This window comes from Polyodon spathula, chromosome 17, assembly GCF_017654505.1.
Source record: "Polyodon spathula isolate WHYD16114869_AA chromosome 17, ASM1765450v1, whole genome shotgun sequence".
Classification (NCBI taxonomy): Eukaryota; Metazoa; Chordata; class Actinopteri; order Acipenseriformes; family Polyodontidae; genus Polyodon; species Polyodon spathula.
In genome coordinates, this window is record NC_054550.1 from 34,029,587 (window position 1) to 34,055,902 (window position 26,316).

At 39.1% G+C, this 26,316-nt stretch overlaps 1 protein-coding gene across 4 annotated transcripts in view; it reads left to right on the forward strand.

Annotated features, from left to right (window-relative positions):
* LOC121329721 (nesprin-2-like) overlaps positions 1-26,316 on the forward strand; it is a 99,938-nt gene that overhangs the window by 70,438 nt on the left and 3,184 nt on the right. For 3 of the 4 annotated variants that reach the window (XM_041275424.1, XM_041275422.1, XM_041275425.1), the window contains 23 exons: positions 77-211; positions 666-820; positions 1,221-1,368; positions 1,605-1,699; positions 2,640-2,874; positions 3,919-4,113; positions 5,898-6,023; positions 9,194-9,349; positions 10,872-11,033; positions 11,815-11,981; positions 19,836-19,998; positions 20,434-20,621; positions 20,812-20,962; positions 21,416-21,598; positions 21,764-21,901; positions 21,982-22,176; positions 22,710-22,992; positions 23,313-23,381; positions 24,282-24,418; positions 24,836-24,962; positions 25,044-25,255; positions 25,556-25,756; positions 26,092-26,220. In XM_041275424.1, coding sequence (XP_041131358.1) covers positions 77-211; positions 666-820; positions 1,221-1,368; positions 1,605-1,699; positions 2,640-2,874; positions 3,919-4,113; positions 5,898-6,023; positions 9,194-9,349; positions 10,872-11,033; positions 11,815-11,981; positions 19,836-19,998; positions 20,434-20,621; positions 20,812-20,962; positions 21,416-21,598; positions 21,764-21,901; positions 21,982-22,176; positions 22,710-22,992; positions 23,313-23,381; positions 24,282-24,418; positions 24,836-24,962; positions 25,044-25,255; positions 25,556-25,756; positions 26,092-26,220 — 3,750 coding nt within the window. The remainder of the gene's footprint in view (positions 1-76; positions 212-665; positions 821-1,220; positions 1,369-1,604; positions 1,700-2,639; positions 2,875-3,918; positions 4,114-5,897; positions 6,024-9,193; positions 9,350-10,871; positions 11,034-11,814; positions 11,982-19,835; positions 19,999-20,433; positions 20,622-20,811; positions 20,963-21,415; positions 21,599-21,763; positions 21,902-21,981; positions 22,177-22,709; positions 22,993-23,312; positions 23,382-24,281; positions 24,419-24,835; positions 24,963-25,043; positions 25,256-25,555; positions 25,757-26,091; positions 26,221-26,316) is intronic. The other variant, XM_041275423.1, reaches the window with a different exon arrangement.

Genomic DNA, 26,316 nt, shown 5'->3' on the forward strand with positions numbered 1-26,316 from the left:
ACACACACACACACACACACACACACATATATATTGGTTTCCAAGCATTTGTCTATTTATGTTGATATCAATCTAGGATGAACTCAAGCAAATTGAAGAGTTCACCAGATGCTTGGCATCACTGGAACATCACTTGAAAGACTCTGAAGGAGTCATGGCAAGCACCAAGGACTCACACATCAGTGACCCAAGCACCATGGACCAGTCCAGGGTAGAGTATCTAAAAGTCTCCTAGAATATTAGTATTACAGTAAGAGGAAGTAAAACAGATACTGCTCCATTAGACCGAAGTATAGCCAATTTGTTGCAAAGTTAACAGTTTCTAAGAAACAAAGGTTTCGAAAAACAATACTAAGGCATGGCAGTTTTATTCTTGGAAGTGCTTCTGCCAGTGTGTTGTATATTACTGTAGTTTTTGAGGTGCAATGGATTCTTCTTGATAGCAGATAGTTTGACAGTGTTCATCTCTATGCAGTTGTTTTGCCACTTAGATTTATTAGTTAAAAAATGATGCAGACAATCTATTTCTATCCAGTTATTGGAAGCAAAATGGATATTTCTATGTTTACGTAAACAGCCATCAAAATATATATGTGTGTGTGTGTGTGTGTGTGTGTGTGTGTGTGTGTGTGTGTGTGTGTAATGCATTCAATTTTCCTTTGCAGACACGGATGCTAAAACTGAATGCCATGACCCCTGACCTAGAATACTTGAATGACCTCAGCTACAAGATCCCTCTGAATGACGTGAACATCAAGAGAGTGCAAACCCTGAACAGACAGTGGGCTCAGGCCTCATCCCGGGCTCTGGAGAGATGCAGGTAACAGATAGCAATGGAAAGACTCAATGAATGACGAGTTCTTCATATTCAAGTAAAACCAGATACACGTCATGTACAGAAACAGCGATTAATAACTATGACAGCTGGTATAAGGTTAGTCTTGAAGCACCTGTTATTGATTACGTGATATACAGGCATCTTCTTTAAACAGGCATCCGGTGTTTTTTTCTTTAAAATTTGCTTTGCTTGTGTATCTGATAATTACACATCGTGAGAACATCGTTAGAAATCTTCTATAGAAAATAGTTTTTTAGTTCAGATCATAGCGACTGCCCTGCCTCTCGCTTGTTGAGTCAGAATTTTAGTGGAGCAATACAACACTATTAACACAGTGCATTTCTTGTTTCCCTGTACTGTATGTATCTCTGTTGTTTTGTAGTGAACTACAGGGAGTCCTCTTACACAAGCAGAACTTTGTCCAGAAATGTGAGAGCTGGATGAGATTCTTGGAGAAGATGGAGGAGAGCTTGGCAGTGGACATTGCTGGTTGCTATGCAGGCCTTAAGGAACAGCAGAGAATTCATGAGGTGATCACATGGATGTTTCCATCATTATTTCCTCTAAATGACGATTCCCTGGCAAAGCTGAATTCATGGCTGAAAGCCTATTTGATTTTCTCAAGCCTTTGGAGTGTGGTTATGTTTTATGTTTTTTTTTTTTTTTAATTTTGTGTTTTATAGATAATTTGTGTTTAATTGATGAAAAATGATTTGGTTGATTGATTAATAATACAATTTCATAGTAATACATTGTGTTGTTTCAGTTGTTCCAAGCTGAAGTGTCAATTGGTCATCAAATATTGCATTCAGTCATCAATGAGGCACGACACCTGCTTGAAAGAGGGGAGGTGGAAGACAGGTAAGACTATCATTATGGGATCAAGCCTGAATCTTACCGTAAACCTTCTCCAGATAAACAAATGAGTGTAAAACAAGGGCCAGCAATCACAGGTGTGGCCATTCCCCATTTGGGGGTAGATTTAACCTGATCCCTGCGAACCTTACATTCCCACATGCACACACCATTTACAGCAGCAGTGCTTCTGCCCTGCCACAAACTGGTTTATATAAACTTTTTTTTTTTTTTATCCCAAGCTTGTACACTGATGAAGGCTTTTGCCGATACAGTTGTCTAATTTGACTTTATTTTCCACTATGGCCCTATTGATGTATATTAGTTTTACCTTTTATCATGTGTCGCTATTTAATCAGCAACAACTGTATCATACCCTTTAAAACTGATACAATTTGTTTACTTGCCTGTGCTGCCAGTATATTAAAAGAATGAAAATAACTATTTTCTGGGAACATCAGTAACATAATTGCTCTGGAATGAATTGTCAGCAGCACTAAATGATGTAGAGCTGGATGTAAGTGCCTGTATGGTCTAATCAAGGTTGCTATCATTTTTAAATAGTGAAGGGTAACCTTTGAAAATAATTGAAGTGCATCCGGATGGAACTGTCTGGTGGATCAGAGGCACTTTCTTTTTCGTTAAGCATGTGCCCTTTTGTAAAGCAGGCAGAGATGCTTGATGCTCAAGACTCTCAATAGATTTCACATGGCGTTGTTCAGTGGCTTATTTTATTCTGTTTACATCAGTAAATGTCAGCAGCTATATTTATTCAATCTGAAATAACAAGCCTGTCCAACACATTTGCACAGTTGGGGAAGCCTATGGCAAAGATGCTGTCTGAGCAAACAAAGTTTAATCGATTGGACTGCTAGTAACAGATAAGGTTTTGTCCACCACATCCTCCACATCTGCTTTCACTTCGGTCCTAATGCATTTCTTACAGGAGTGAGTTTATCTTGAAGTTAACCTTGCTTAAAGAGCAATGGCAGGGTGCAGTACGCAGAGCTCAGCAAAGGAGAGGTGTCATTGAGGGGCTTGTGAGGCAGTGGCACCAATATCAGGACTCCTTGAAAAAGCTGAAGACATTCCTGTCTGACACTGCAAACCAGCTGCACCTCAGTGACAGCCAGGCCCACCACGGGCTTCACCAGACAAGGAGGGGGGTTGAAGATATTAAGGTAACAATGGTACAGCCTTTTAGGAATATTTACGGCATAGTCTGATAGAATCATTTTGGTCAGTGTGGCACAGTGGCTCACAGCCTTAAACTTCTTTGCAAGACACATTTCAAGGTCACATTTCTAAGTCAAAGGTTGTTGCCTTAGCAGAGATCAATCCACGGTCACACTGCAAGGCCAACAGCCAGTACCTTAGCCACACAAAAGCACAGATATTTGGCTGGCTAAATGAGTGCTTGAACTTGGGGGAGGGAAACAAGATTCTAGAGTAAACCAAGAATAGTCATTGAAAAGCAGTGGTGCATACGTAGGGCTCTTCGTTTTGCGGTTTGTATTTTTGGTTACTTGATGTCCCTTTTAAAGTTATATTGAGCAAACTGTTTCTTAATTAAACTCTTGGTTTTGAAACAAGATCACTTGTTTTCTCTCTTAACTTGAAGGAGGCTATGATTCTGTTTCATTGATAATGTAAATAAAATAAAATAAAAACAGCTCCTTATTTTTAATTTAAAATGAACACAAAAAGCAAGTTCAGTTAAATGGTTTTTCCCAGATTTCAAATCTTAATGACTCGTTGCAAAAATGTTATTACCTGCTTTGCAAATAGTTTCCTCGTAGTTACAATTTAATTAAATCAATGTAACGTCACTCACTGTTTTGCGTTCGGTTTGAATAAAAAAAAACAGGAGAAAACACTAAAGTGAACTTGTTTCACAATAACCACTTTTCCAAGAGTTTAATTGAACAGTCATCTCAAAAATAAAAACTGAAAATGAAGAGCCCTATGTGCACTGAAGTGGATACATTTGAATTGAATTGTTCAGCAATTTGTATATATTTGGTTGTATTCCATTCTGAAAAAACAGTTTTGTAAATGAGAATCTAGTTTACGTACCTTCTACATTTTCAATGTGGAATAATAATCCCACTGTATCCTTAAAGGGATTGATTAATTGCAAACAGACTCTCCAGATACTTTTAGGTCCTAATGCGAATGCTTGTGTTCGACTGTCTTCATGACACTGTTTGTTTGCTGTTCCACAGCACAAAGAGATGCTTTTCCAGCGCCACCAGTGCAGCTATATCCTGACCCTGGAGACAGGCAAGCAGCTCTTCTCCATGGCAAACCCTGAGACTGAGACCCTGCTGCAGGAGGAACTGTGTGAGCTGCAGGAGAGCTGGGAACACACGGAAACCCTGCTGAAAGAGAAGAAGCAGCTAATGAACACTGCTCTGGAGGTACATGTTGTACAGTGCTATAATATCTTTCCATACAACATACAGGGTTCTCTACCAGCACTTAACTGGTAATGCTTTCTTTGACTGCTGCAAGTGGTAGCATAAGCACCACGGGATACAATTCACAAGACCAGCCAAGCAATGCTGTGACCCAAATAACTTGGTATCAAATTAAAAAGCGAACTTGGTGCAAGAATCTGCATTTTGCAAAAATGGAAAAGCTTGCCTAATCTCGCAGTAATCTGTATATCAGACGGCTTTGCATTAACTCCATAGAGTATTATGAATATGAGATTGCGTAATACTCACATTGTTATTTCCACACAAAGGTAACTTTGCTAGGAATCTGGGGTCAGAACATCACCCCCTAGACATAGGACTGCAAAGGCTTAAGGAGTGTAACAGCATAAGGTACCATAGCGTCTGGAGTAACTTTGCCCTTGTAAAAACGTCATTGTAGACTAGACTAGATTTGCGGGTGTTTAGGATAGTAGATACTGTCTAATGGCCACATTATGCTAGTTTGTTCTGTCTACAATACAGGCTCACTGCCACTCACAGCTAGTTTGCAGTGGCTGCTGTCATTTTCAGACTAGAGATACTTTAAGAATGTAGTGGATTCAACAAGGGGAGCTGTCTACCATCTGCTTGGCATTCCAGGGCTACTACAGTGCATCAATGGGGTATTCTTGTAACCTATAACTTTATGACCCAAATTTACTGGTTTGGCTATTTATTTTTTCTCGCATGTTCCTTCAAATTAAGTCAGTTTCTCTGGGATTTCACAAATGCTTGGACTTTTTGTATTTCCAGAGTGTTTGTTTTTTTTGGTAAATGCCTGCGACATACACTTTTTCAACAAACTTTTAGAGAAATCAAAATGTTTGCACAGAAATTCGCACTGAGCTCACTGTTCTGGAAGCTGCTATAATATACAGCATGCAGCATTGTATCTGAACCCTAGAGAACACTATATCAATTCAGCTATTTCAGATAGGTACTAAAAGCTCAAGGCTTAATGCCTGTTGCACCCTCTTGAATGTAGAGGAACCAGTAGGTTAAGGTGCTGTCATGTTCTGCTGCTTAATGTGCTTTACATTGACATCACAAAGGTGACTGGTGGCCAACACAACAAGAAATTTGTCACAGAGATTAAGTTACAGTCAACTGAGTAACACATTGAATGCCTGCAGGCCACCAAAGTGTTTGTTAGGAGAAGATTAGTTTGTATTTATCAGAAAAAAAAGAAAAAAAACTAGAGCAGTCCCTTGAAAAGCCATGGGGTTAGTTTGTGTGTTTTCAGAATAAACCATATTGCTATTGAATTGTATTAGTTTAAATCTAGTTTTAATCATTGAGGGCAAACAAAAAGGAGTTAATTTAAGTTTTTAATTTAGAAAAGGTGACAGTCTTCTCCATGAATAAAAACCAAGTAGATTTGCATAAAAATAACAAAGCAATTAGAGCAGTAATTAGAATGTTATCGGATTCACTTATTGTGACAAAAGAAAACATTTTGACTGAGGTTCGTCGTTGTAAAAATGCAACAAAGGGTGGCAAATGTATTGTGAAAGCATGATAAAGCACAGACAGGTAGAAAGCTTTGTGGAAATCTTGGTTAACCATAAATGACTATTTATTTGCATGGGAAAAGCACAGAACTGCTGTGCAAATATACTGTGGTCGAATTTCAAGGGTTACCAGTCTTGACAAATTGTCAGCTGGTTGCACCTACAATATCCAGATTGACTCATTTTGGACTTTGTGCTTTTATATACACACAGAGCTGGGAGAATTGTGAAAAGAAAATAAATGAATTTGGACGCAGACTTCAAGACATCAAGATTAAAGTGTCTGAACCACTTCCACAAGTGCATGAAGAGTTACAAGTAACAGAAAAACTAACTAAGGTACATCTGCTACACTCATTTTTTGCCATTAGAGGCTGCCTTCACAGTTTAGACTGTGAAAAACATAGTGACGGCACTCAACAACCACTTGCTGTATAGAGGCTTTTTAAATGTATCTTTGCAGATATTACTTCAGATTAGGAGTCAGGATTGACAGCTGTATTTGGCAGGTGTAGCAGGGCATAGGCTGGGTGCGAACCTTACAGCTCCAACAGCTGCAGTGTGCAGACTGTTGATGTGGTGAAATGATGTCTGGGCTTACTAAGAGGTGTGATGTGCTAATGACACAAGGAAAAAGGAGAGTATGACAAACTGGTTTGGATCTTGTCTTCATCTTCCAGTCAGTTGAGGTGTGTGTGTGTGTGTGTGTGTGTGTGTGTGTGTGTGTGTGTGTGTGTGTGTGTGTGTGTGTGTGTGTGTGTGTGTGTGTGTGTGTGTGTGTGTGTGTGTGTGTGTGTGTGTGTGTGTGTGTGTGTGTGTGTGTGTGTGTGTGTGTGTGTGTGTGTGTGTGTGTGTGTGTGTGTGTGTGTGTACAGTGCTGTGAAAAAGTATTTGCCCCTTGTCTGATTTTCTGCATTTTTGCATATTTCTGACACTGAATGTTATCAGATCTTCAAACAAAATCTAATATTAGATAAAAGGGACCCTGAGTGAACAAATAACACAAAAATTGTGCTACTTATTTCATTTATTTATTAAAGAAACTTATCCAATACCCCTGTATGAAAAAGTAATCGCCCCCTTAGACTCAATAACTGGTTACGCCACCTTTAGCAGCAATAACTGCAACCAAACGCTTGCTGTAGTTATTGATCAGTCTCTCACAGCGCCATGGAGGAATTTTGGCTCACTCCTTCATGCAGAAGTGCTTCAACTCAGTGACATTTGTGGGTTTTCGAGCATAAACTGCTTGTTTCAGGTCCTGCCACAACATCTCAGTGGGATTTAGGTCTGGACTGTGACTAGGCCATTCCAAAACTTAAAATGTATTGTTCTTCAACCATTCTGATGTAGACTTGCTTGTGTGTTTCGGGTCATTGTCTTGCTGCATGACCCAGCTGCGCTTCAGCTTCAGCTCACAGACAGATGGCCTGACGTTCTCCTGTAGAATTCTCTGATACAGAGCAGAATTCATGGTTCCTTCTATGATGGCAAGTCGTCCAGGTCCTGATGCAGCAAAGCATCCCCAAATCATGACACTACCACCACCATGCTTGACCGTTGGTATGAGGTTCTTGCTGTGGAATGCAGTGTTTGGTTTTTGCCAGACATAACTGGGCCCATGTTGGCCAAAAAGTTCCACATTTGACTCATCTGTCCATAGAACATTGTTCCAGAACTCTTGAGGATCATCCAGGTGCTTTTTGGCAAACTTGAGACGAGCTTTCATGTTCATCATCTTCTTAGTGAGCAGTGGTTTCCGCCTTGCTACTCTGCCATGAATCCCATTTTTGCCCAGTGTCTTTCTGTTGGTGGAGTCATGAACACTGACCTTAGCCGAGGTGAGAGAGGCCTACAGATGTTGTTCTAGGATTCTTTGTGACTTCCTGGACAATTTAACGGCATGCTCTCGGACAGATTTTGGCAGGACGGCCACTCCTGGGAAGATTCACTGCTGTGCCAAACTTTCCCCATTTGGACAATATGGCTTTGACTGTGGTTTGGTGGAGCCCTAGAGCCTTAGAAATGGCTTTGTAATCCTTTCCAGACTGATAGACATCAACAACTTTTTTCTGGAGGTCTTCAGGAATTTCTTTTAATTGTGGCATGATGTGCCTCTAGAACCTTTTTGCTGACAACTTCACTTTAATGGTAAGGGCCAAAGTTAGTCAGATTTATATTGGGCAGGGCTGGCCCAAATCAGGCCTCATTGTTAACCAAAGTATTCAAACAGCTGACCCTAATTATCCCTTTAATTGGGTTGAGTTAACTACTTTGATTACCTTACACACCAAACAAATGAAAGAAGCACCAAACTTTGATGTCATTTTTTCTTTCAGACTCCCTCTATATATGACTACAACCAACAAAAACACCTGACCAAATACAATGCGAAAAATGGGCAAATTGCAGAAAATCAGACGGGGGGCAAATATTTTTTCACAGCACTGTGTGTGTGTGTGTGTGTGTGTGTGTGTGTGTGTGTGTGTGTGTGTGTGTGTGTCTGTGTGTGTGTGTGTGTGTGTGTGTGTGTGTCTGTGTGTGTGTGTGTGTGTGTGTGTGTGTGTGTGTGTGTGTGTGTGTGTGTGTGTGTGTGTGTGTGTGTGTGTGTGTGTGTGTGTGTGTCTGTGTGTGTGTGTGTGTGTGTGTGTGTGTGTGTGTGTGTGTATATATATATATATAATGTGTGTGTGTGTGATTAAATCATAAAGTAGTTTATATAATCTGAAAAAGGACAATATGTTTTTAATCCTTAAGGTGCAGTGCCCAATACATAGGATGGTTGTTATATTATGTTGAAAATAGCAACAGAAGGGTAAATAACAGACATGTGAAATATGTGTAGGCTGCTTTTTATTTTATATATAATTATATATATATAATATATATATATATATATATATATATGTGTGTGTGTGTGTGTGTGTGTGTGTGTGTGTGTGTGTGTGTGTGTGTGTGTGTGTTGGATAATTGTATTTCAAACAATGTACTGTAAGAAGCCAATGGCTGTTTTTATTCTGCTTAAGAATGAATTACACTAAACACTTCTGCGGAATGCAAACCACTGAACAATTCTGTATTCATGCATTATACTGTACAGTTGTACAGTTTAAAGTTAGCAATTCTGCAAAATAAGGCACACCATATGAGTACAGGTAATAAACTACTACATTGTCTAGAATGAAGCTGGTATTTTGTTTAACGTTTTAATCATTTTGCATTGTGTTTATTTAAACCTATTACCCAATATCATTCTGGTTTCAGTTACTGTATCAAGGTGTGGAAAAGGTACACTGATGCACAGAGTTACAAGTTAGACACAAAGCAGCTACAAGTAGCTAATAGGATGTCAGCTCTCTCTGTCATCCCCCAAGCTCATTATGGTACTAATCCCCGCCCCCTTTCCCAGCACCCTTCCCCCCTCACACAGGCATGCCACAATCCAGCTGGTTTGAAAGAGGCAGAAGTTAACGCTGGAGGAATTGTGTTGTTGTTGTTGTGTTATGCAGGAGGCAGAGGAATCATTAGAAGACTGGACTCGAAGCCTTGCAGAGCTGACCACTATGAAGACAGACCTGTCCCAGTATATTATCACAGATGATGTGGTGATTCTGCAAGAACAGATCCAACATTTACACAGCCAATGGGATGAACTCTGTTTAAAAGTAAGTGTCAGGTGACTGTTGCATGTACAAACAGACAAAGGGGGATTCAAGCAGCACACACATCCAGTCCTGCATACTTTGTTTCTGTTTGTAGGCCCAGGGACATTACCTGGAACTTTTCTCACTTGGGAAAATATTAGTGCAGTATTCAGACAGCCAGTGAGACAGTTAAAAAAGTTTAAAACAGTTAAAGCAGTGCATAAAACTGGAGTAAGCACTGTAGTGGTTAAAAGTGTTAAATAAGATAACCCAAACTACTTCATTGGTAACTTTCAAAATCTTTATTTTAGTTGAAGAAAATAGTGTTTAGATATTTGCTTAATTAATAAATCATTGCACTTTTAATTATCAATTGGATATGTTGTTAATTGAGCAGTTGACTTGTTTTCTGTTTGACATTTTTACAGTTATCAGGGAAGATAAAAAACTTAGTTTAAATATTTAACACTTCTGCTTGTTATAAGTGTGATGATCGCAAAACATTTGTGTAATTAATGATTAATTATTGAAACAGTCTTTTTATCTGTGCATCACTAAGACATCTGTATTGTTTCTTTCACAATCTCCTAAATGGTTAAAGAGTGTATTTTTTACAGATTTTTTTTGTTTTTTTATATCCTGAAAAACAATAGAAAGAACAAGGTATTGCTTTTACCTAATCTTGGTGGTGCTTACGCAGTTTGCTTCTTCCCTTGCATAACAATGGGTCACTTAAACTTTCCATAGCAACACATCTCTAATTCAAAGGTGGTTGTTGGAAGCTGGAGTATATGCAAACGTAAGGATGTCTGGTTCAGTGTAACTGCTTCAGATCTGTATTTAAGATTCACATAGGACAGGATACAAAGACCAAGGGTTTAATTTAATTAATAAGCCCATTTCAGGTGCAGTATTCACACACAGTAAATATCTGTTACTGGAATATTGTAACTGGAATCGAGCTTAAGAAAGTAATTGAATAAATATTGGGGGGGGGGGGGGGGGGAGTTATTCTACTCTAGCTATACCACAGTTAAGATACAGTTATTCAGATAACAGCAAGGTACATTACTCCCTCGTAGGATCCCTGGGCGTCCTGAATAGCCATCTTGGTCCCTCAGAGAATAAGAGATCATCTTTAATTCACAGGTTAATGATTAGTCAGTTAGTGGGATGTTTTATTTTAACACAGGTGTAGCAAAGTAACACAGACTTGAAACAAAAATCTTAAAGGGTGAGTAACTGAACTGATTGTTATAACCGATTGGGCTGGAGTTAAAGCACTTGATTCCCAACCATGGTCACGGTTCTGCTTAATTATATCATGGTTTTAGTCTGTCTGCCAATTGTTGAGAGAGACAATAGACTGACCACACACAATATAATGACACACCAGCTCTGTGGCAGCTCTGTAGACTGCTGGTATTAAAAAGCAATTGTAATAAGCAACTGTTTAATACTTCAGATTCACCCACTCGCTCGTGGTCATGATGTCATTGCATTTGCCTGGTGCTAGTTCGTTGTTATGTTGTTAAACCCACAGGTGTCTCTGAGGAAGCAGGAGATAGCTGACAGGCTTAACGCATGGATCATCTTCAATGAAAAGAACAAAGAGCTTTGTGAATGGCTGACACAGATGGAAAACAAAGTATCACACAATGCTGCCGAGCTCAGCATTGAAGAAATGGTAGAGAAGTTGAAGAAGGTAAATTAAAGAAAATAACTGAAGAAGGGCTGGTGGCGGGGGTGTGGATAGGGTTCAAATTTAAGTTCCAAGACAATTCCTGCAAAGCATATAATGAGTGCGTGTGTGGTGTGTGTGTGTGCGTGTGTGTGTGTGCATGTGTGTGTGTGTGTGCACAGTATGTAGATGGAGGAACACATTTACGTCCCCCTCGTTGACATGTGCTTATAAAGCATTTTCACATACATGTTGGTTATTGCCCTAACCCTGTTTTGGAACAAGACACAAAATAAAAACCTTCATTGACTGTACATGGATAAGATTGATAACCAGAAAGAGGGGGAAAACAAAACCACACACATGTTCTGCAGATTCCTGATTCATTGCCTTTAGCTGTAAAATGACTGTTTATTATTGTAGTTAATGTTTAAACTACAATAGCTGGCCAAAGTCTCTCTGTAAAATAAGCATAACATAGTGGTGGGGGTATTTCACACAGTGATAATGTGCTGTACTAATGCTCGCAGTGGAGTTGCAAGGTTAAATCATGCCCAGGGAATGTTTGGCTTGAGCTGTTGCTGGTGGACAGGACAGCCCACTGGCAACTTCTCTCTAGGAGCAGGCCATAACGTGCAGCGGTTTTGTGTTGAATGATAGCTGTTAAAGTCTTGTCCTCTTTGACAGGAGTGCATTATGGGAAGCAGTATGTTGACAATTCCAGTCAGGGTGTGTGAGGCCTGGGAGGGGTGGTTATTAAGCCAAGCGTAACCCTTACATAATCAGTGTCTCTCAATTATTTAAGGACTGCATGGAAGAAATCAATCTTTTCAGTGAAAACAAAACTCATCTGAAACTACTGGGTGAGCAGCTGATCAACGCCAGCAATAAAACTAAGGAGACAGAAATAAATGACAAGTTGAAGGATATCAATGACCGCTGGCAGCATCTGTTTGATCACATCGAGGCAAGGTAAGGAAAAGCCACCTTGCTTTAACCCTTTAAGGTACAAGGGACATCTGTGTCCCACAAATAAATGATGCTAACTTTCTTATTTTTGTAATAAGGTGCAAGAAGCACGGTTTGAACAACCGCTCAATTTCTTGTGCACCTTAAGGGGTTAATGAATATTCATTCTTCCACAAGAGAGGTACTGTTGGTTTATTGGTTTCATCGGTAATGCTTTACAGTAAATGGCAGAAATGTGCTTAGGAAGAAAAATATTATTTCCTATTGTATACAGATGAAGTAACCATGATATCTAAGCTTGTTGATGTAAAAAACACCCAATTCCAAATCTTATTCATGTGAACTTCCACTTCAATTCTAACAGTAACAAGTCACTAAGCTGCCTTTTTACTTCAAACATGAGTTGACAGTTGCTGTTTTGTGACATTAATCCATCCAAAGGAATGTGTTCTGTTCAGATAGGGTATGAACCTTTCTTCCCTGTCGTGCTGTATGGTGGTTAACCATAGCCTGATTTAAATCAGGGCTGGGACTCATACTGGTCCCTGAGCTTTAAAGAGTCCCTGTAAGATCATGTTTAAATGTATCACTGAAGAAGAAATCACACAAACACATATTCAAATTCCTTCCAGTAAACATGGGGTGCAGAATGATTTATACATTTCTGTAGATAGACCTTTTGCAGCATTACAAAAAAAAAAAACCCACACATTTAATAAGCCAGACCCATGTAATAATGCCTTGCTGAAGTAAATCTTTCTTGTCAAGTGGATAGTAGACTGTAAATGCCTGATGCGAAAAGCTTGCCAAATATTCCCCTAACTGCTGGCACTTTAAAATTCCAAACAATTGTATTTACATTCCAATCAGGTTTAATAAAGCTGTAAGGGAACATGTTGGGCTAACGTTATCCAAGGAGTTAATGTCTGGTATTGTTTGAAGAGTTGTCCTTGATCTTAGATGTCAAGATTAATATTTTCCTCTTTGTACTTTTGAAGATGATGCTTCTGTCTGTTCTTCTTTGAAATACGGCACATCGTATTCATTTTTGTCTTGTTGTCTTTATTTGCTTTGACTTCGCCTCTAATGTTTTAACTTTAAAACAGTGTCATAACATTTTGATATAACTTTAATGCTAAATGGCATCTCTGGCTCTGTAGAAGTACAAGGGAGGTACAGATGAGTTTGTAGTATGCATGGGCTTATTATTGCACAATAGGGTTTTTTGCATAATCATTTTTTAGTTGCAATACAAGTAAGCATTAAGTATTAACTAGACATTATTAGATTAATTGTAGATTGCTATAACATCAAACTAATAAAAAAAAAACAACGAAAAAACACTTCAACCAAGTGACTGTTCTGTTGTATGTTGTATAACATCAAAGTAATTACATTTACGAAGTGTCAAAGTTGAAAGACTGACAAGACAACAACCAACATATTTTAGTTTCATTAAATATATGATACAACCGTTATCACTACTATATTTTCAAAGTTTTTTTTATCATATGAATATATATATTAATATATAATCCTTTTAGAAGCTAAGTGGGGTAAAGTATATAATATAGATGTCTATACAAAGTATTAAGATTATCTGATTTTCCTGTTTCTAGCTAAGTGGGGTAAAAGTTACACTGGACGGATGGACAAGTAGATTTAGCTCTGATGCCTGTTCTGAGCTGTTTGATGGCATTTGAAGATTTTCCATATGGGCTGTGCTGCAGAGAACAGGCTCAAGTGTTGTCTGTACTGTGTATGTGTCGCTGTTCATGTGTAGAATCAGTAAATCTATAGAGTAACTGATAAGTGTGTAGATTTACCAGCTCAGAGGTCAATCTGTAAAATAACTGAGGAGATGGTAGTTATAGTTCTGCAGCATTTCAGGTAAATTTGGAAATAGAGTAATGTCAGGGAGCTTAATGGCAAAAAAGAATAATAATAATAGTAATAAAATCTGTTATGTACTTGGATAAATTAACTAATTTTATTTTTCCAGCCTTAGGATTTTTTTGGGGTTATTTGATTCGCTGCATCCCTATTTTATTATTATTATTATTATTATTATTATTATTATTATTATTATTATTATTATTATTATTATTATGAGAAAGCATAATAATAATAATGTATGTATTTAGCAGAGACCATATGTTAATGTTTTGTCCTATATACAGATATGGTTAAAGACAAATTTCTGGTTTTATTTCTAACGATATTATCCCCCTTGTCTTTGTGCAACAAAATAAATAAAAAAAAATTTTGTATTGTGAATTGTTGTTGCCAGACGGTGATCTTGGATGCTGCCATCTCCTTAGATATTTTATACCTGACCGCTGAGCTGGTAAATCTACACACTTACTGGTTAATCTATAGATTTACCAATTCTACACATGAACTGTAACATATGTACTACTGAGGTGTAATGAGGTCAAACTGGGGGAGACTGGGGGAGTGGCTTAGTGAGTTCTCAATGCTAGACTTAAATTCAGTGCAGTTCTTGACATCTGCTACCCCTTTAGTCATGTTAATTTAATTGAATGGTTTTTATGAATAGTCTTGACAACGCACCAATAGGTACACTCATAGCCCATGTTGTATCTGCATTACTGTAATTACAATTGTGATTTATAATTTTAACCTGTTTATGGCTTATTTTTTTAGACATGTGATTTATAGCTGTTTGTTAGAGTGATTTGAGTGCTGTTTTTAATTTAACCACTGCTAATTTGGAGTCCTAACATGAAAAAAGATGTTTGTAAAATATATATTCAGCATTAGCCAAGCTAAAGCAAGGGTTTCTCAAAGTAGCATTGTACTGGCTGACCTTGTCCTGCTGCTGTTTCCCTGTCACTGTGCCAGGGATTAAACCCATCTATGGAATTCCCATTGGAAAACAATGAGTACAGCCTCCCATGCAGATAGCTGCAGCTGACGTTTCAGTAACTGGAACTCCATCTCTCTGATGATCTCAGCATCAGTCCACTGGGAGTCATAAAATATCTGGCCTTAGCATTTTCTCAATTACATCCGTCATGAATATGTTTGCGATTTGATTAGATATGTACAAGTGTCTTAGTGTATCAGAATCATATGTTTCATTAGTATGCATTCACTAAACTCACAAAATTCACATAATATGGTCAAATCTCATTTTATATGCATTAGTTTTTTAAATTACACTTTCCTTTTTATTGTTGTTGGAAAGAGAATCTAAAAAAGATGAGGGTCTGGCTTTTTAAGTTTCCTGTTGGCTCCTTTATTATTTATGTTACTTATTTAAATGGATATGTTGAGTATGCAGCTTAGCCTTCAAAGAAAAAAAAACTCTTGAGGGAGTTCGACGGGGTTGCCAGGCTATTGATTTACTAAGGTCTTTACCTTCTGGGAAACACACACCACCCTGTAACAGGATATCTGCAAAATGAACTAGGTGTCATGCTGAGTTTGTACATCAGATGTTTACTTTTCTGTCTCTGTGCCGTTTTAATGCTTACTCTTTCTGAACTTGTTAGCGCTGCACCCACGATGGTCCAAACGCAGATCTATTAACAGGTGCACAAAGAGATGAAATCTTAATTTGGTTATTGCCAGAATTGTACTCCTACAGTAATACATATTTATTAATGCACTGCCTTCATTAGAAACTTGCTCTGGAATTATAAAGTGTTGATTTCCCCAGAGCAAGGAAGAAATCAAACTGTACCTCTTCAAAAAGGAAAAAAAGAAATTATGTACTACACATGTCTTTACATTATTAAATAACTTTTATTTGTGCGCTTGTTAACATTGCATTTCAAGGTTGTAAAAGATATGCCATGCAGTTCAGATGCTGTTGTGCCTTCTGTAACACTGTCTTGGACCCCTTTTGTTTTGGTGACACAAAACAGTCTGCAGTCGGGTTCTGGGGTCTGCAGCTGCTGTTATCATTACAAAACAGAAAAAATTGCCTCAGTGTGCCCTAATTATCAAAACAAGTGCTGTTCCAAGCAGATGTTTAGCTATTCATTGTCCCAGTTCTTTTGAAAAAGATTGGCTGGAAGGATACAGTTTAAATCAAACCTCTACTGAAGCAAGTACTTGCTTGCACTTGGGGGAAACATATATTTTTAAATCTATCAGTGCAGTACCATTTGCATTTTTATGTTATCATTAGACATTTATATTAATATATGTGTGTCACTTAAACTAGTTTAATGCACCAACATGCATACAACAATGCATTTTCATTAAAACTTATCATTAAACTGTAGAAAATTAAATTTGAAATGGAATTGTCCGCCTTGTTACATTAAACTTTCAATTTCCTTTGTAAATATGAGCAATGTAATGTTAATCCACCAGGTGGTGTAGGCAATTTCTTACAAAATAAAGTAACTGAACACAGAAGGAATACTGGAAGAATTCCAAAAAGTAAAGTGGTAAACGCGAACGTTAATTCAAATTCAAAAGAGTTTATTGGATTTTTAAAGTAATCACAACTGTAGTCCCAATGTTTCCAATAAAATAACCACACAAGTTGATGGAAGTAGGCAGTTCAGAGCCAAAACATAAAACAAGGTCTACTGTTGACAGCAGAATTTGTTTTCATGGGCATATTGTGTCCCTTGACCCTTTTTAAAATGTTGTAACTCAAGTTTCATGCTGTGCAGCTGTACGCAATGCACTAAAGCTGTCTATTTTATCTTGAGGGTATTTCCGTCATTGAAGGACAGTACAGGACTCGCCATGTCTGCTAATCCCTGGTGGAGAGGAACATCTTTTAATTGGCTTAATGGTTACTTCTCTCCTGAAAGTTAGATTTGAGCTATTCATGATTGTGTGTGTGTGTCCTTGCATACTAGAGACCTTGGCCAGTCCTTTTACTGTAGAACAAGATATCCACAGTCTGAACTTCACGTTCTGTACAATACTGGCACCTGTATTCTGCAATTTACAATGGGCAGCGCAATGCAGTTGCAGGGATGTGCAACTTGCTTAATGTAGTGGGGCTGGTGCTTTGATTTCAATGGGGTTTTAGTTGATAGCTAGTAAGCTATCTTATTTCTACCGATTTCAAAAAATATATATTTTAAGATTGAACGGTAAAGGGAAATCCACTCAGCAAGTCTATAAGATACATGTGGAATGTTCTTTATTTACATTTTTTTTGTATGGAAGTGAATTGGATTTAGCAGACTGCTACACAGAAGTGCTTTGTGAAATAGCCCCTGGCCTCTTGTTTGGTTCAGCTGATGAAGGCTGTATCTAAATATGAAACTTGGTGTGGATATGTGTTGCAAGACATTAATGCACATACACATCTGTGAATATAGGTCATGGCAACGGTTTAGTCGTACTGACACCTGTAATTAGATGTTTATATCCTAGGGAGGATACATTGCTGAACAGTACGTTGCTCTTTTTTAAAACATATCTTTCTCTCTTTTTCTCCATTTGGATTATTATTATAATCAAGACCCCAAAGCCAGCAAATATCTGCCCTTTGACATGTCACCTATTGCTTAGCAACCCCTATCAGGAAAGTTGCCATACTGTACTGAGCAAATAGGGAGTTGTGATTTAACGGTGGCCATTTTCCACATGAAAATATATATTTGGGATGGATCTGAAAATGGAAAAGGTTGGAGTAAATGTCAGTTACTTTTAACAAGCATATAATTGTTATATTCCTGTGAGACATTACACTTGTCTTGTAAGTAAACATCAGTATTCACTGATTTAAAATTTAAATGTATTTTCACCCTTTCTTTTAGCAGAGCTGTTGTCTTGTAAATAAAAATTATTGCATGACTTGCAAGTTTGTAGCGATAAATGTGAGTGTCTACAAATGTCATTCACAGCGGTAAGCTTATTTAGTATAGGCTATTTTAAGAAAACAATTTTGCATGTGGTTTTCCTATGTGGCACCTCAGTATGCAAGAATTAATGAAGAACAGTTCAGAAAGTGTGATGTGTACAGGATCAGTGTTTTGGAAGTTTTTGGAACCCAAATTCGGTGTTTCCATCAGGCAGGCCCCCTGCAGTTCAATTATCGGTCCAGTTCAAGCACTGCTGCCGGATATTTTCCCTCCACTTTTTGACAGTGTGTAAAGAATCCTTGTCATTATTGTGATGTAGCATAAATGTGAGTGGGTCTGCTGTTCGTGAGACATGCTGGTGAATGAATAAGGCCTTATGAAGGGGGTGGGGTTTAGCCGCAGAGAGTGTTGCTAGCACAAGCAGGAGAAAAGGATTCTCTTCCGTGTGACATGAAGTAACCTGGCTTTGCAAGCAGTAAGTAGTATTTGCAATAATCCCATTTCTTTTGCACCTTGTGGTATTGTACTGCACATTAAGCAGCCAGTGTGTGTGTGTGTGTGAGAGAGAGAGAGAGAGAGAGAGGATAGAGTGGTGGTGATAGAGAGGGGGATGGGCATGGCTTTGTCAGCATGCACAAGCGACTGCCTTTGACAAGCGATGGGGATTTGTGTAGGACTAGACTGGAGCCCCAGGTTGTTTCACGTGATACATGCATTTATTATTTTCTCTTTTTTTCGCCCCTCATGAGATGCATGAAGCAGAATAAGTCTTTCAGGAGGAGATTGGAAGTGTGTGGATTTACTATGACTGTAGGGAGATCAATCTGTAGTGGACTGACCTAAGACTGCTGAGGAAATGGTAGCACCCCTCCATCCCTGACTTTGTTTTGTTTTTTGTTTTGTGTTTTGTTAGGAATGGACTTGTTCCACCTACATGGTCTGTTTTTTTAGTTTAGTTGTCCACCACACATCCATGCACATTTACATTGTTAGGCACTGCTGCAAACATGTGAGGAAATGTAACAAAATGAATGTTATTATGTTTGGCATATATTCTCAATATGCCCAGAGTTTAAAGAAAGGCACTTTGTCCATTCTTTTAGAGTAAATGACTAAGATTACAGCCTGCTATTATTTTAATAGAAGACACGAAGAAAGTATGAAGCATCATCTGTATGTAAAAATGTGGTTAACTTGAGAAGTTTCCATTGACATTTGCATTTTGTAGCAATTACAGCTTTACATTAATGTGCTATACATTGGAAATTACAAACTCCTATTTCTTTTATGTACTACTGTTGTGTCAGGCCTTATATAAACAATAACTCCCAGTAAGAATGACGTTGGTTTACCATAGAGGCTTGTGACTATATTTGTAGCCTGTATTATGTTATGTTCTTTTGCCTGAATTGTAGCTTCTGTCTGGGTAAAAGGGTGAGGATCTGTAGTTTTTCAGAGCATATAGAAATAATCTTTTATTTTTTTAAGCTTGATTTTGTGCTTTTGCATTAGACTGTGCAGAAAGCGACAGTCTGGTTATTTGTGTCAGTCTCAGGCTGTGTGTGTGCGTGTGTGTTTGTATATGTGTGTGTATGTATGTATGTATGTATATATATATATATTGTTTAGTTTTTTGCTCTTAATTGTACTGTTGTTCTTTATATGTATTTTTTGTATACAACTTTAAGTCACCCTGGGTAAGGATGTTTGCTAAGAAAAGAAAAAAAAAAATATATATATATATACACACACACACACACACACACACACACACACACACACACACTCACACACATACACATTGGGACAGTTCTACCCTAGATGATTCATGTGCTACTGCTTTCTGAATTCTGTCTACCAGTTCTTCTTCTTTGAGTTGACTGAGGCAGGTAGATTGGGGGACACATTGTACAACTTCTTAAGGTTTGCAGTTGAAATTGGGTGTTTTTTTGTTTGTTTGTTTGGAGAAGATTTGCAATAGTCATTTAATTTTATAGAAAATTCAGTAGCTCTGAGTAATTTAATATTGGCCTGCCCTCCTCTTTTACGTTAGGGTGAAGAAACTGAAGGACACCCTGGTGACAGTCCAGCAGCTGGATAAGAACATGAGTAACCTCCGGACATGGCTGTCTCGCATTGAGGCTGAGCTCTCCAAGCCTGTGGTTTACAACATCTGTGATAACGACGAAATCCAGAAGAAACTTTCTGAGCAGCAGGTGGGTACAGCAGGCTCAAGCTCGACCAGCTCACACATCCTGAGCATGTGCATGTTCAAAAATAAAAATAATTTCACACCCACCAGTGGATTAACAAAAAGTGCAGGATAGCAGGTTTGATAATCTGGTTTTCTTAGAAATGCTGCGGTTAGTTTCAGGCTAATCTCATCTTCTGAAAGTGTTATTTGTAACAACTGTAAAGTTGAAGCTGTTTATATGTCTGACTACAATGACGGTAAGATATAGAAAAGCTTAATACAGTGTCTTCATTTTCTTTTGCAGTTTTGGATAGTATACCAGAAATATCCTTTAATTTTTTTGAGTGTGCTTCTATGACCATGCAACTCTAACATGACATTCATATAAAAGCATTGCAATGCTAAGGCTAGTTTTTACAGTGAAACCTGTCTTTGACTTTTCTATTCTTGTTTTCAGGATCTGCAGCGTGATATCGAGCAGCACACAGACGGCGTGGCGTCTGTGATTAACCTGTGTGATGTCCTCTTGCACGACTCGGATGCCTGTGCCACTGAAACCGAATGTGACTCCATCCAACAGACAACCACGAGCCTGGACAGGCGATGGAGGAATATCTGTGCCATGTCAATGGAGAGAAGAATGAAGTACATTGAGAATATTTATTTGTCCTACATGGATTACATTACATTTAAAAAATATCTATCTGTCTGTCTGTCTATCAATCTGTCTATCTGAAACAACATAAATAGGTGTAGGTAGCTATCTTTTATGCTGCTGTCTTGCCAATTGATATTCCTTTGAAGTGCATCCACTTATACCCTAATCCTATTTAAGGATTGAAGAAACCTGCCGGCTTTGGTCCAAGTTTCTGGATGATTATTCTCGTTTTGAAGACTGGCTGAAAACAGCTGAGAGATGTGCTGCCTGCCCCAACTCTGCAGAAGTTTTATACACCAGTGCAAAAGAAGAACTGAAGAAATTTGAGGTACTTAGCACCAGGGTTTCATTTTTATTATTATTTTTTTTTTATAATACTAATTCACCGTAGTTGGTGCAAATGAATTAAGTTCTGATATCTGCCTACACATAACCGTGTTAGTCTCTCAGGGAAACCTCTCAGATACACTGTTTCTGGGGCTAGCATCAGCTGTGTAAAAAGCCTGCAGTTTCTGTTACCTGGAGCAAAGATGTACAACATAATAAGTTATGATGCGTTTGTTTTGGAAATGCAATCGATAAATGTTTACTCCAGTGCTAAATTTGCAACTGTGTACAGTGGAGAGACAAAAAATGAATGTCACAGAGCTGTTAAAATCAAGTGAGGCCTCTCTTTGAACCTGCTGAGGCAATAATATATGGGGGAGGAGTACAGCAGCTTCTATTGGACTGCCTCAGACACAGATTGAATGGAGTGCTCTTTATTCTTGTTTGAATACAGGCGTTTCAGAGACAGGTTCACGAGAGGCTCACCCAGCTGGAGCTGGTGAACAAGCAGTACCGACGACTGGCTCGAGAGAACCGCACCGACGCGGCCAGCCGGCTAAAGCTTATGGTCCACGAGGGAAACCAAAGATGGGACAATCTCCAGAAAAGGGTCACTGCCATTTTGAGAAGACTGAAGGTAAGTACTACGGGTGTCACTCGCAATTGCTAACAATTAAAACATATTTCTGGCAGCTGACTCCCAGTCAAGCTTTTTTTACACTGTTCAGAACACAATTTTTAAATAAAATGTGATACTTGGTATAATTTAAGGAGCAGGTCCTCATTCTGTATCTCTCTGCAGTACTTCACCTCTCAGCGGGAGGAGTTTGAAGGAACACGGGACGGCATCCTTGTGTGGCTGACTGAGATGGACCTGCAGCTGACCAACGTTGAGCACTTCTCAGAGAGCGACATCGAGGACAAGATGAGGCAGCTTGACGTGAGTGCAGGCAGGCTCAGGAGGGGGTGGGGGTTGTCTGTCTGTTGAAATTTCTGATTCTTATTTTTGTTTCTAAACAGGGATTTCAGCAGGAGATCACCCTGAACACCAATAAGATTGACCAGCTGATTGTGTTCGGGGAGAACTTGATCCAGAAGAGCCAGCCTCTGGATGCCGTGCTGATTGAGGATGAGCTCGAGGAACTTCACACCTACTGCCAGGAAGTGTTCGGGAGAGTTGCTCGCTTCCACCACAGACTCATCAACAAGGGCCCTGTGAGTCATATTTCTAACATGTTTTTGTTTGTATAGGGCTAGAAATAAGACTCCTATTGCATAGTGCATTCACCCATTCCAGGTTTTACTTCAAGGTTGATTAACCACACTGTATAGGTAACACACTCAGGTATGTCTTATTAACCTCATAGTAATGGCTCAAAAAGCTACATGCTTCATTCCACCTCTGTTGTAAATAAATGATTCGTAGCCAGTTTTTTTCCTTTCTCCTTCAACCACAATTAAGGAAAGATGAGATTGACTAAAACATTGTACAGAACTGTGAGCTGGTCCAGCTTCTGTAGTTCATGATAAGATTTGTGATATCTCCAAACTAGAATATTTGTTTCTGTTGAACTGGTCCCACCTTTTAAAAATAAGTCATGGATCCTTACAAGATTGCTACGATTAAAACAAATGCAGTTAGTTTTAAAAATGTTATTTTTAAAGTAGGTACTTCTAGTTGGCCCTATTGATATTGATTTGTGTCGTTTCTCTCGCTCCTCTCTCTCTTGCTCTGTCTTTCTCTTCAGGTCTTGGAAGATGAAAAGGAGTCCTCTGACAGGGACACAGACCTTGAAGACTCGGCAGAGCTGCAGGGTATCAGCTGGCAGGAGAAGATGGGGCCCGAGGCCTCTCCCTCTCGCCAGTCCATGTGTCAGCTGATGCCCCCAATGCCTGGACAGGAGCGGTCTGGCCGCGAGACCCCCGTCAGCGTGGACTCCATCCCACTGGAGTGGGACCACACTGTCGACGTGGGGGGCTCTTCATCCCACGAAGATGAGGAAGAGCCAGTTTACTACAGCGCACTGTCAGGTACCTGCTGCTTTCCTACTTCTAACCACCGTGCTGATGGCTAGGATTTCCTAGTTTCTTCCCTGCATTGCTGCACAGTAGGGAACCACTTTCTAGGGGGCCCTTGTAACTGTTGTCTGTTTAGAGGCCCGTGGAACAGACAGTTGTCATCCCATCAGTGAAAATGTATTAGTTTGTTTGAACATCCTCTGATATGCAGTGTTATTTCCACTGACAGCAGAAGCGTTTGCAATACACAGTGTTACAAATGTGCAGTTATTTAATAAAATGTTAACTACTGTTATCTGGTGGAGACCCATTTAAAAATTCTTTTCTTCCAGATGTAGAAATCGCTGAAAATCCAGAGTCCTTTGTTAAAATGACTTCCAAAACATTGAAAGCAACTTCTGGTATGCACTTGCATATGCATGTGTCCCTACGTTGTGATCTGGTCATGGAAAAGCATCAGACTCCTCCTCTTTGTTGTGCATTCTTTACCCTCCCCCTGTCCTTAGCATTACACACACACCTTGCATTTGGTTTCTTCTTTCAATTTGCATGTACTTCTACTGTATGGGGTTTGCAGGGGCAGGCTGCACTAATACCATAGTGGTTAACTATGACAATACCTCTGGGGTAGTCATAGTTTTAAAGAAAAGATACAATATGCAGCTGCACTGTGGTGTCTTGCTAGAAGACCACATCGGTCTGTATTAGAGCTGAATGGTATTGGTTCAGTATAAGCAGAAAGTTGATTGCATCACACTGTTGTACGAATCACCTACCAAATGAACGTGATTCCATTGTTTTATGTACACATGCTCTGTTTGTGTATGTTGTAGAGGAGTGTGCATGTGTTGCATTTTGAGATGACCTGCTGTTTTAATGTTTTTCAGGGCTGGAAATTAAACTCCTATTGCGTAGTTGTTCCAGGTTTAACTGTGGGCTGATTAGTCCCGCTGTCTAGGTAACAAGCCCAGGTGTGTTGTGGTAGACTGGCTGGGTGTCTGGTGGTCAGGAGGCAGAAAGGAGACTGAAGAACTGCCAAGTTTATTTTTTTTAAAGCAAAATTATAAACAAAAACACAGCTCACAGAGCCAAAATAAAAAGGTTCAACAAAACAATATGAACTGATATTCAATGGGAGTCTTATTTCCATCCCTGTGTTTTCACACCTGTCTTATCCTTTGGATGTAGTCGGGAAGTTCTGGGGGCTGATAGGGAGGAAGTTTAACTAGTCTTCTGCAGGTGTTTTTTTTTTTTTTTTCTTGGAGACGCTTGTGAACTGGGTTTCTGTGTTCTTTCTTCAGTAAAAAGCCCCTCTGAGCCACCGAGCTGGCACTCGCCTGATCACCAGGACAGCAGGAAGCAGAGAATCCAGACCGAGATCATTCGGACCCTCTCCTCCACCTCCCCAACCACTAGCACCCCTTACAAAATGGGATATGTAAGTTAGCAAGCTACTCATTGCAGTCAAACTGATTTTGTGTGTCTGTTTGCCTATATCTATTAAGTAACAGCTTTTCGGGAATCTGACTAAAACAGGTTTTTAGTTTTGTGACCGTGACCTAGAAAATAGCAGAAAACTTTTTAATGAGTAAATTTATCTCTGTGTATTATACATTATAGTCCTATTTATAAAGCTATTTTATTTGTGTTTGGGCTTTGCTAGCGTTATTGTGAAAAGCTGCATTAGTCAAGCTGTACAGGAAAGTAAATGAGTAAAACCATCTCACTGCCTTTTATATTTTAATAACCAGTTCCCATTTATATACTCGCCAACTGTGACTCTACACAGGGATACATCTGAAGAAGTTGTTGCTGTTTGTTTGATCAGCATTGTAAATATTTGTTGTGTTTTCAGGTTAAGTTGATGTCTGAGTGCAGTGGCAGCATCGATAGTGTAAAACGAGTCAAACTGATACTGAACAATGAAGAACAACTGGAAGAGCAAGGGCTTGTAGGCCTGACCACTGCAGAGAAACAGTCAGGTAAGGCTGATCGTTCGTTTTCATTAACGCTCATTTTTCAGATTGATCAAGCAACTAAAACACTTCTAAATCTCCTTACAGGTGTTATTGAGCGCTGGGAGCTGATTCAAGCCCAGGCCCTCAGCAACAAACTGAGGATAAAGCAGAATCTACAGCAGTGGCAGCACCTCAACTCTGATCTTGATGACATCACTTCCTGGATGAAACAAATTGAGCCTGAACTGGACGAGCTACAAAAACTAGAGTCTTCCACAAGCATTCAGGATATAGAAGGCAACATTAAGAAACTCAAAGTATGTGAATAAAGACTGTGGTTTTATTACTGAGCATGATAAGAAGCTGTGTAGATGGTAACTTTACTCTTCCAACAGATCTGTAAAACTGGATGAACAAGTATACAGCAGCAGTATGTTATGTCTACTTCACTACTTCCTGTAAAATATGAGTTGAAGCAGTGTTTCTTTCCTAGGAACCAATTAATAACACAAATGTCTTGGCCACAGCTCATTCACTTGTGCATTAAGATGCATGTCTGCAATATATCTGGAAATGTTTTACTTTGTATGTTTATTCTCATCTTTATATCTCTACAGGAAATTCAGAAGGCTTTTGATAACTACAAGTCGGTAGTCATCTCCCTCAATCTGATCAGCAAAGACTTCCAGCAGGCAGACAGTGCCAAATCTCAGGAGCTGCATGACAGGCTGGGACTAACGAACCAGAGCTGGGTGCGAGCATGCAATAAACTGGACTGCTGGAAAGAGGGATTGCAGACCGCACTTATGCAGTGTCAGGTACCATAGTTCAATCCATCCACATCCAATCATCCCTGTTTCATCCCTGACTGGGGACGGGGACGGGGCAGGGTACTTTTGCTTCCACAGGAAATTTGGGAACAAAAACACCGCTCATCAACAAAATCCTAACCATGTCAAATGCAGGTGAATTGTGTGAAGCAAGAAAATAATTGTACCATTATCTTGATGCACGAACAGCACAAATCTGTCAGTACATCATTAATCTGTTACATATTTTTTTGGTCTCCTGCAAATTTACATCAGATTGAGGTGTGTATAGAGATCATTTACCTGATCATTGCAAACACGCCTCTTTTTCTTTCTCTCTGTAGGACTTTCATGAAACCACACACGATCTTCTGCTGTGGCTTGCACATGCGGTGAGCAGAAGGTACACCGTTGATCTCGCTGATTCCAATATTGAGTCCTGCCTTCTTCAGGAACATCGAAAAACACTAATGGTAAGGCGAAAACATCAAGATCTAGTTCCTTTTTCAATCCGCAAAGTTTTTGCCGACTGTAATACTGTGGCTAAATTTCTAGCATGAAGACACTTG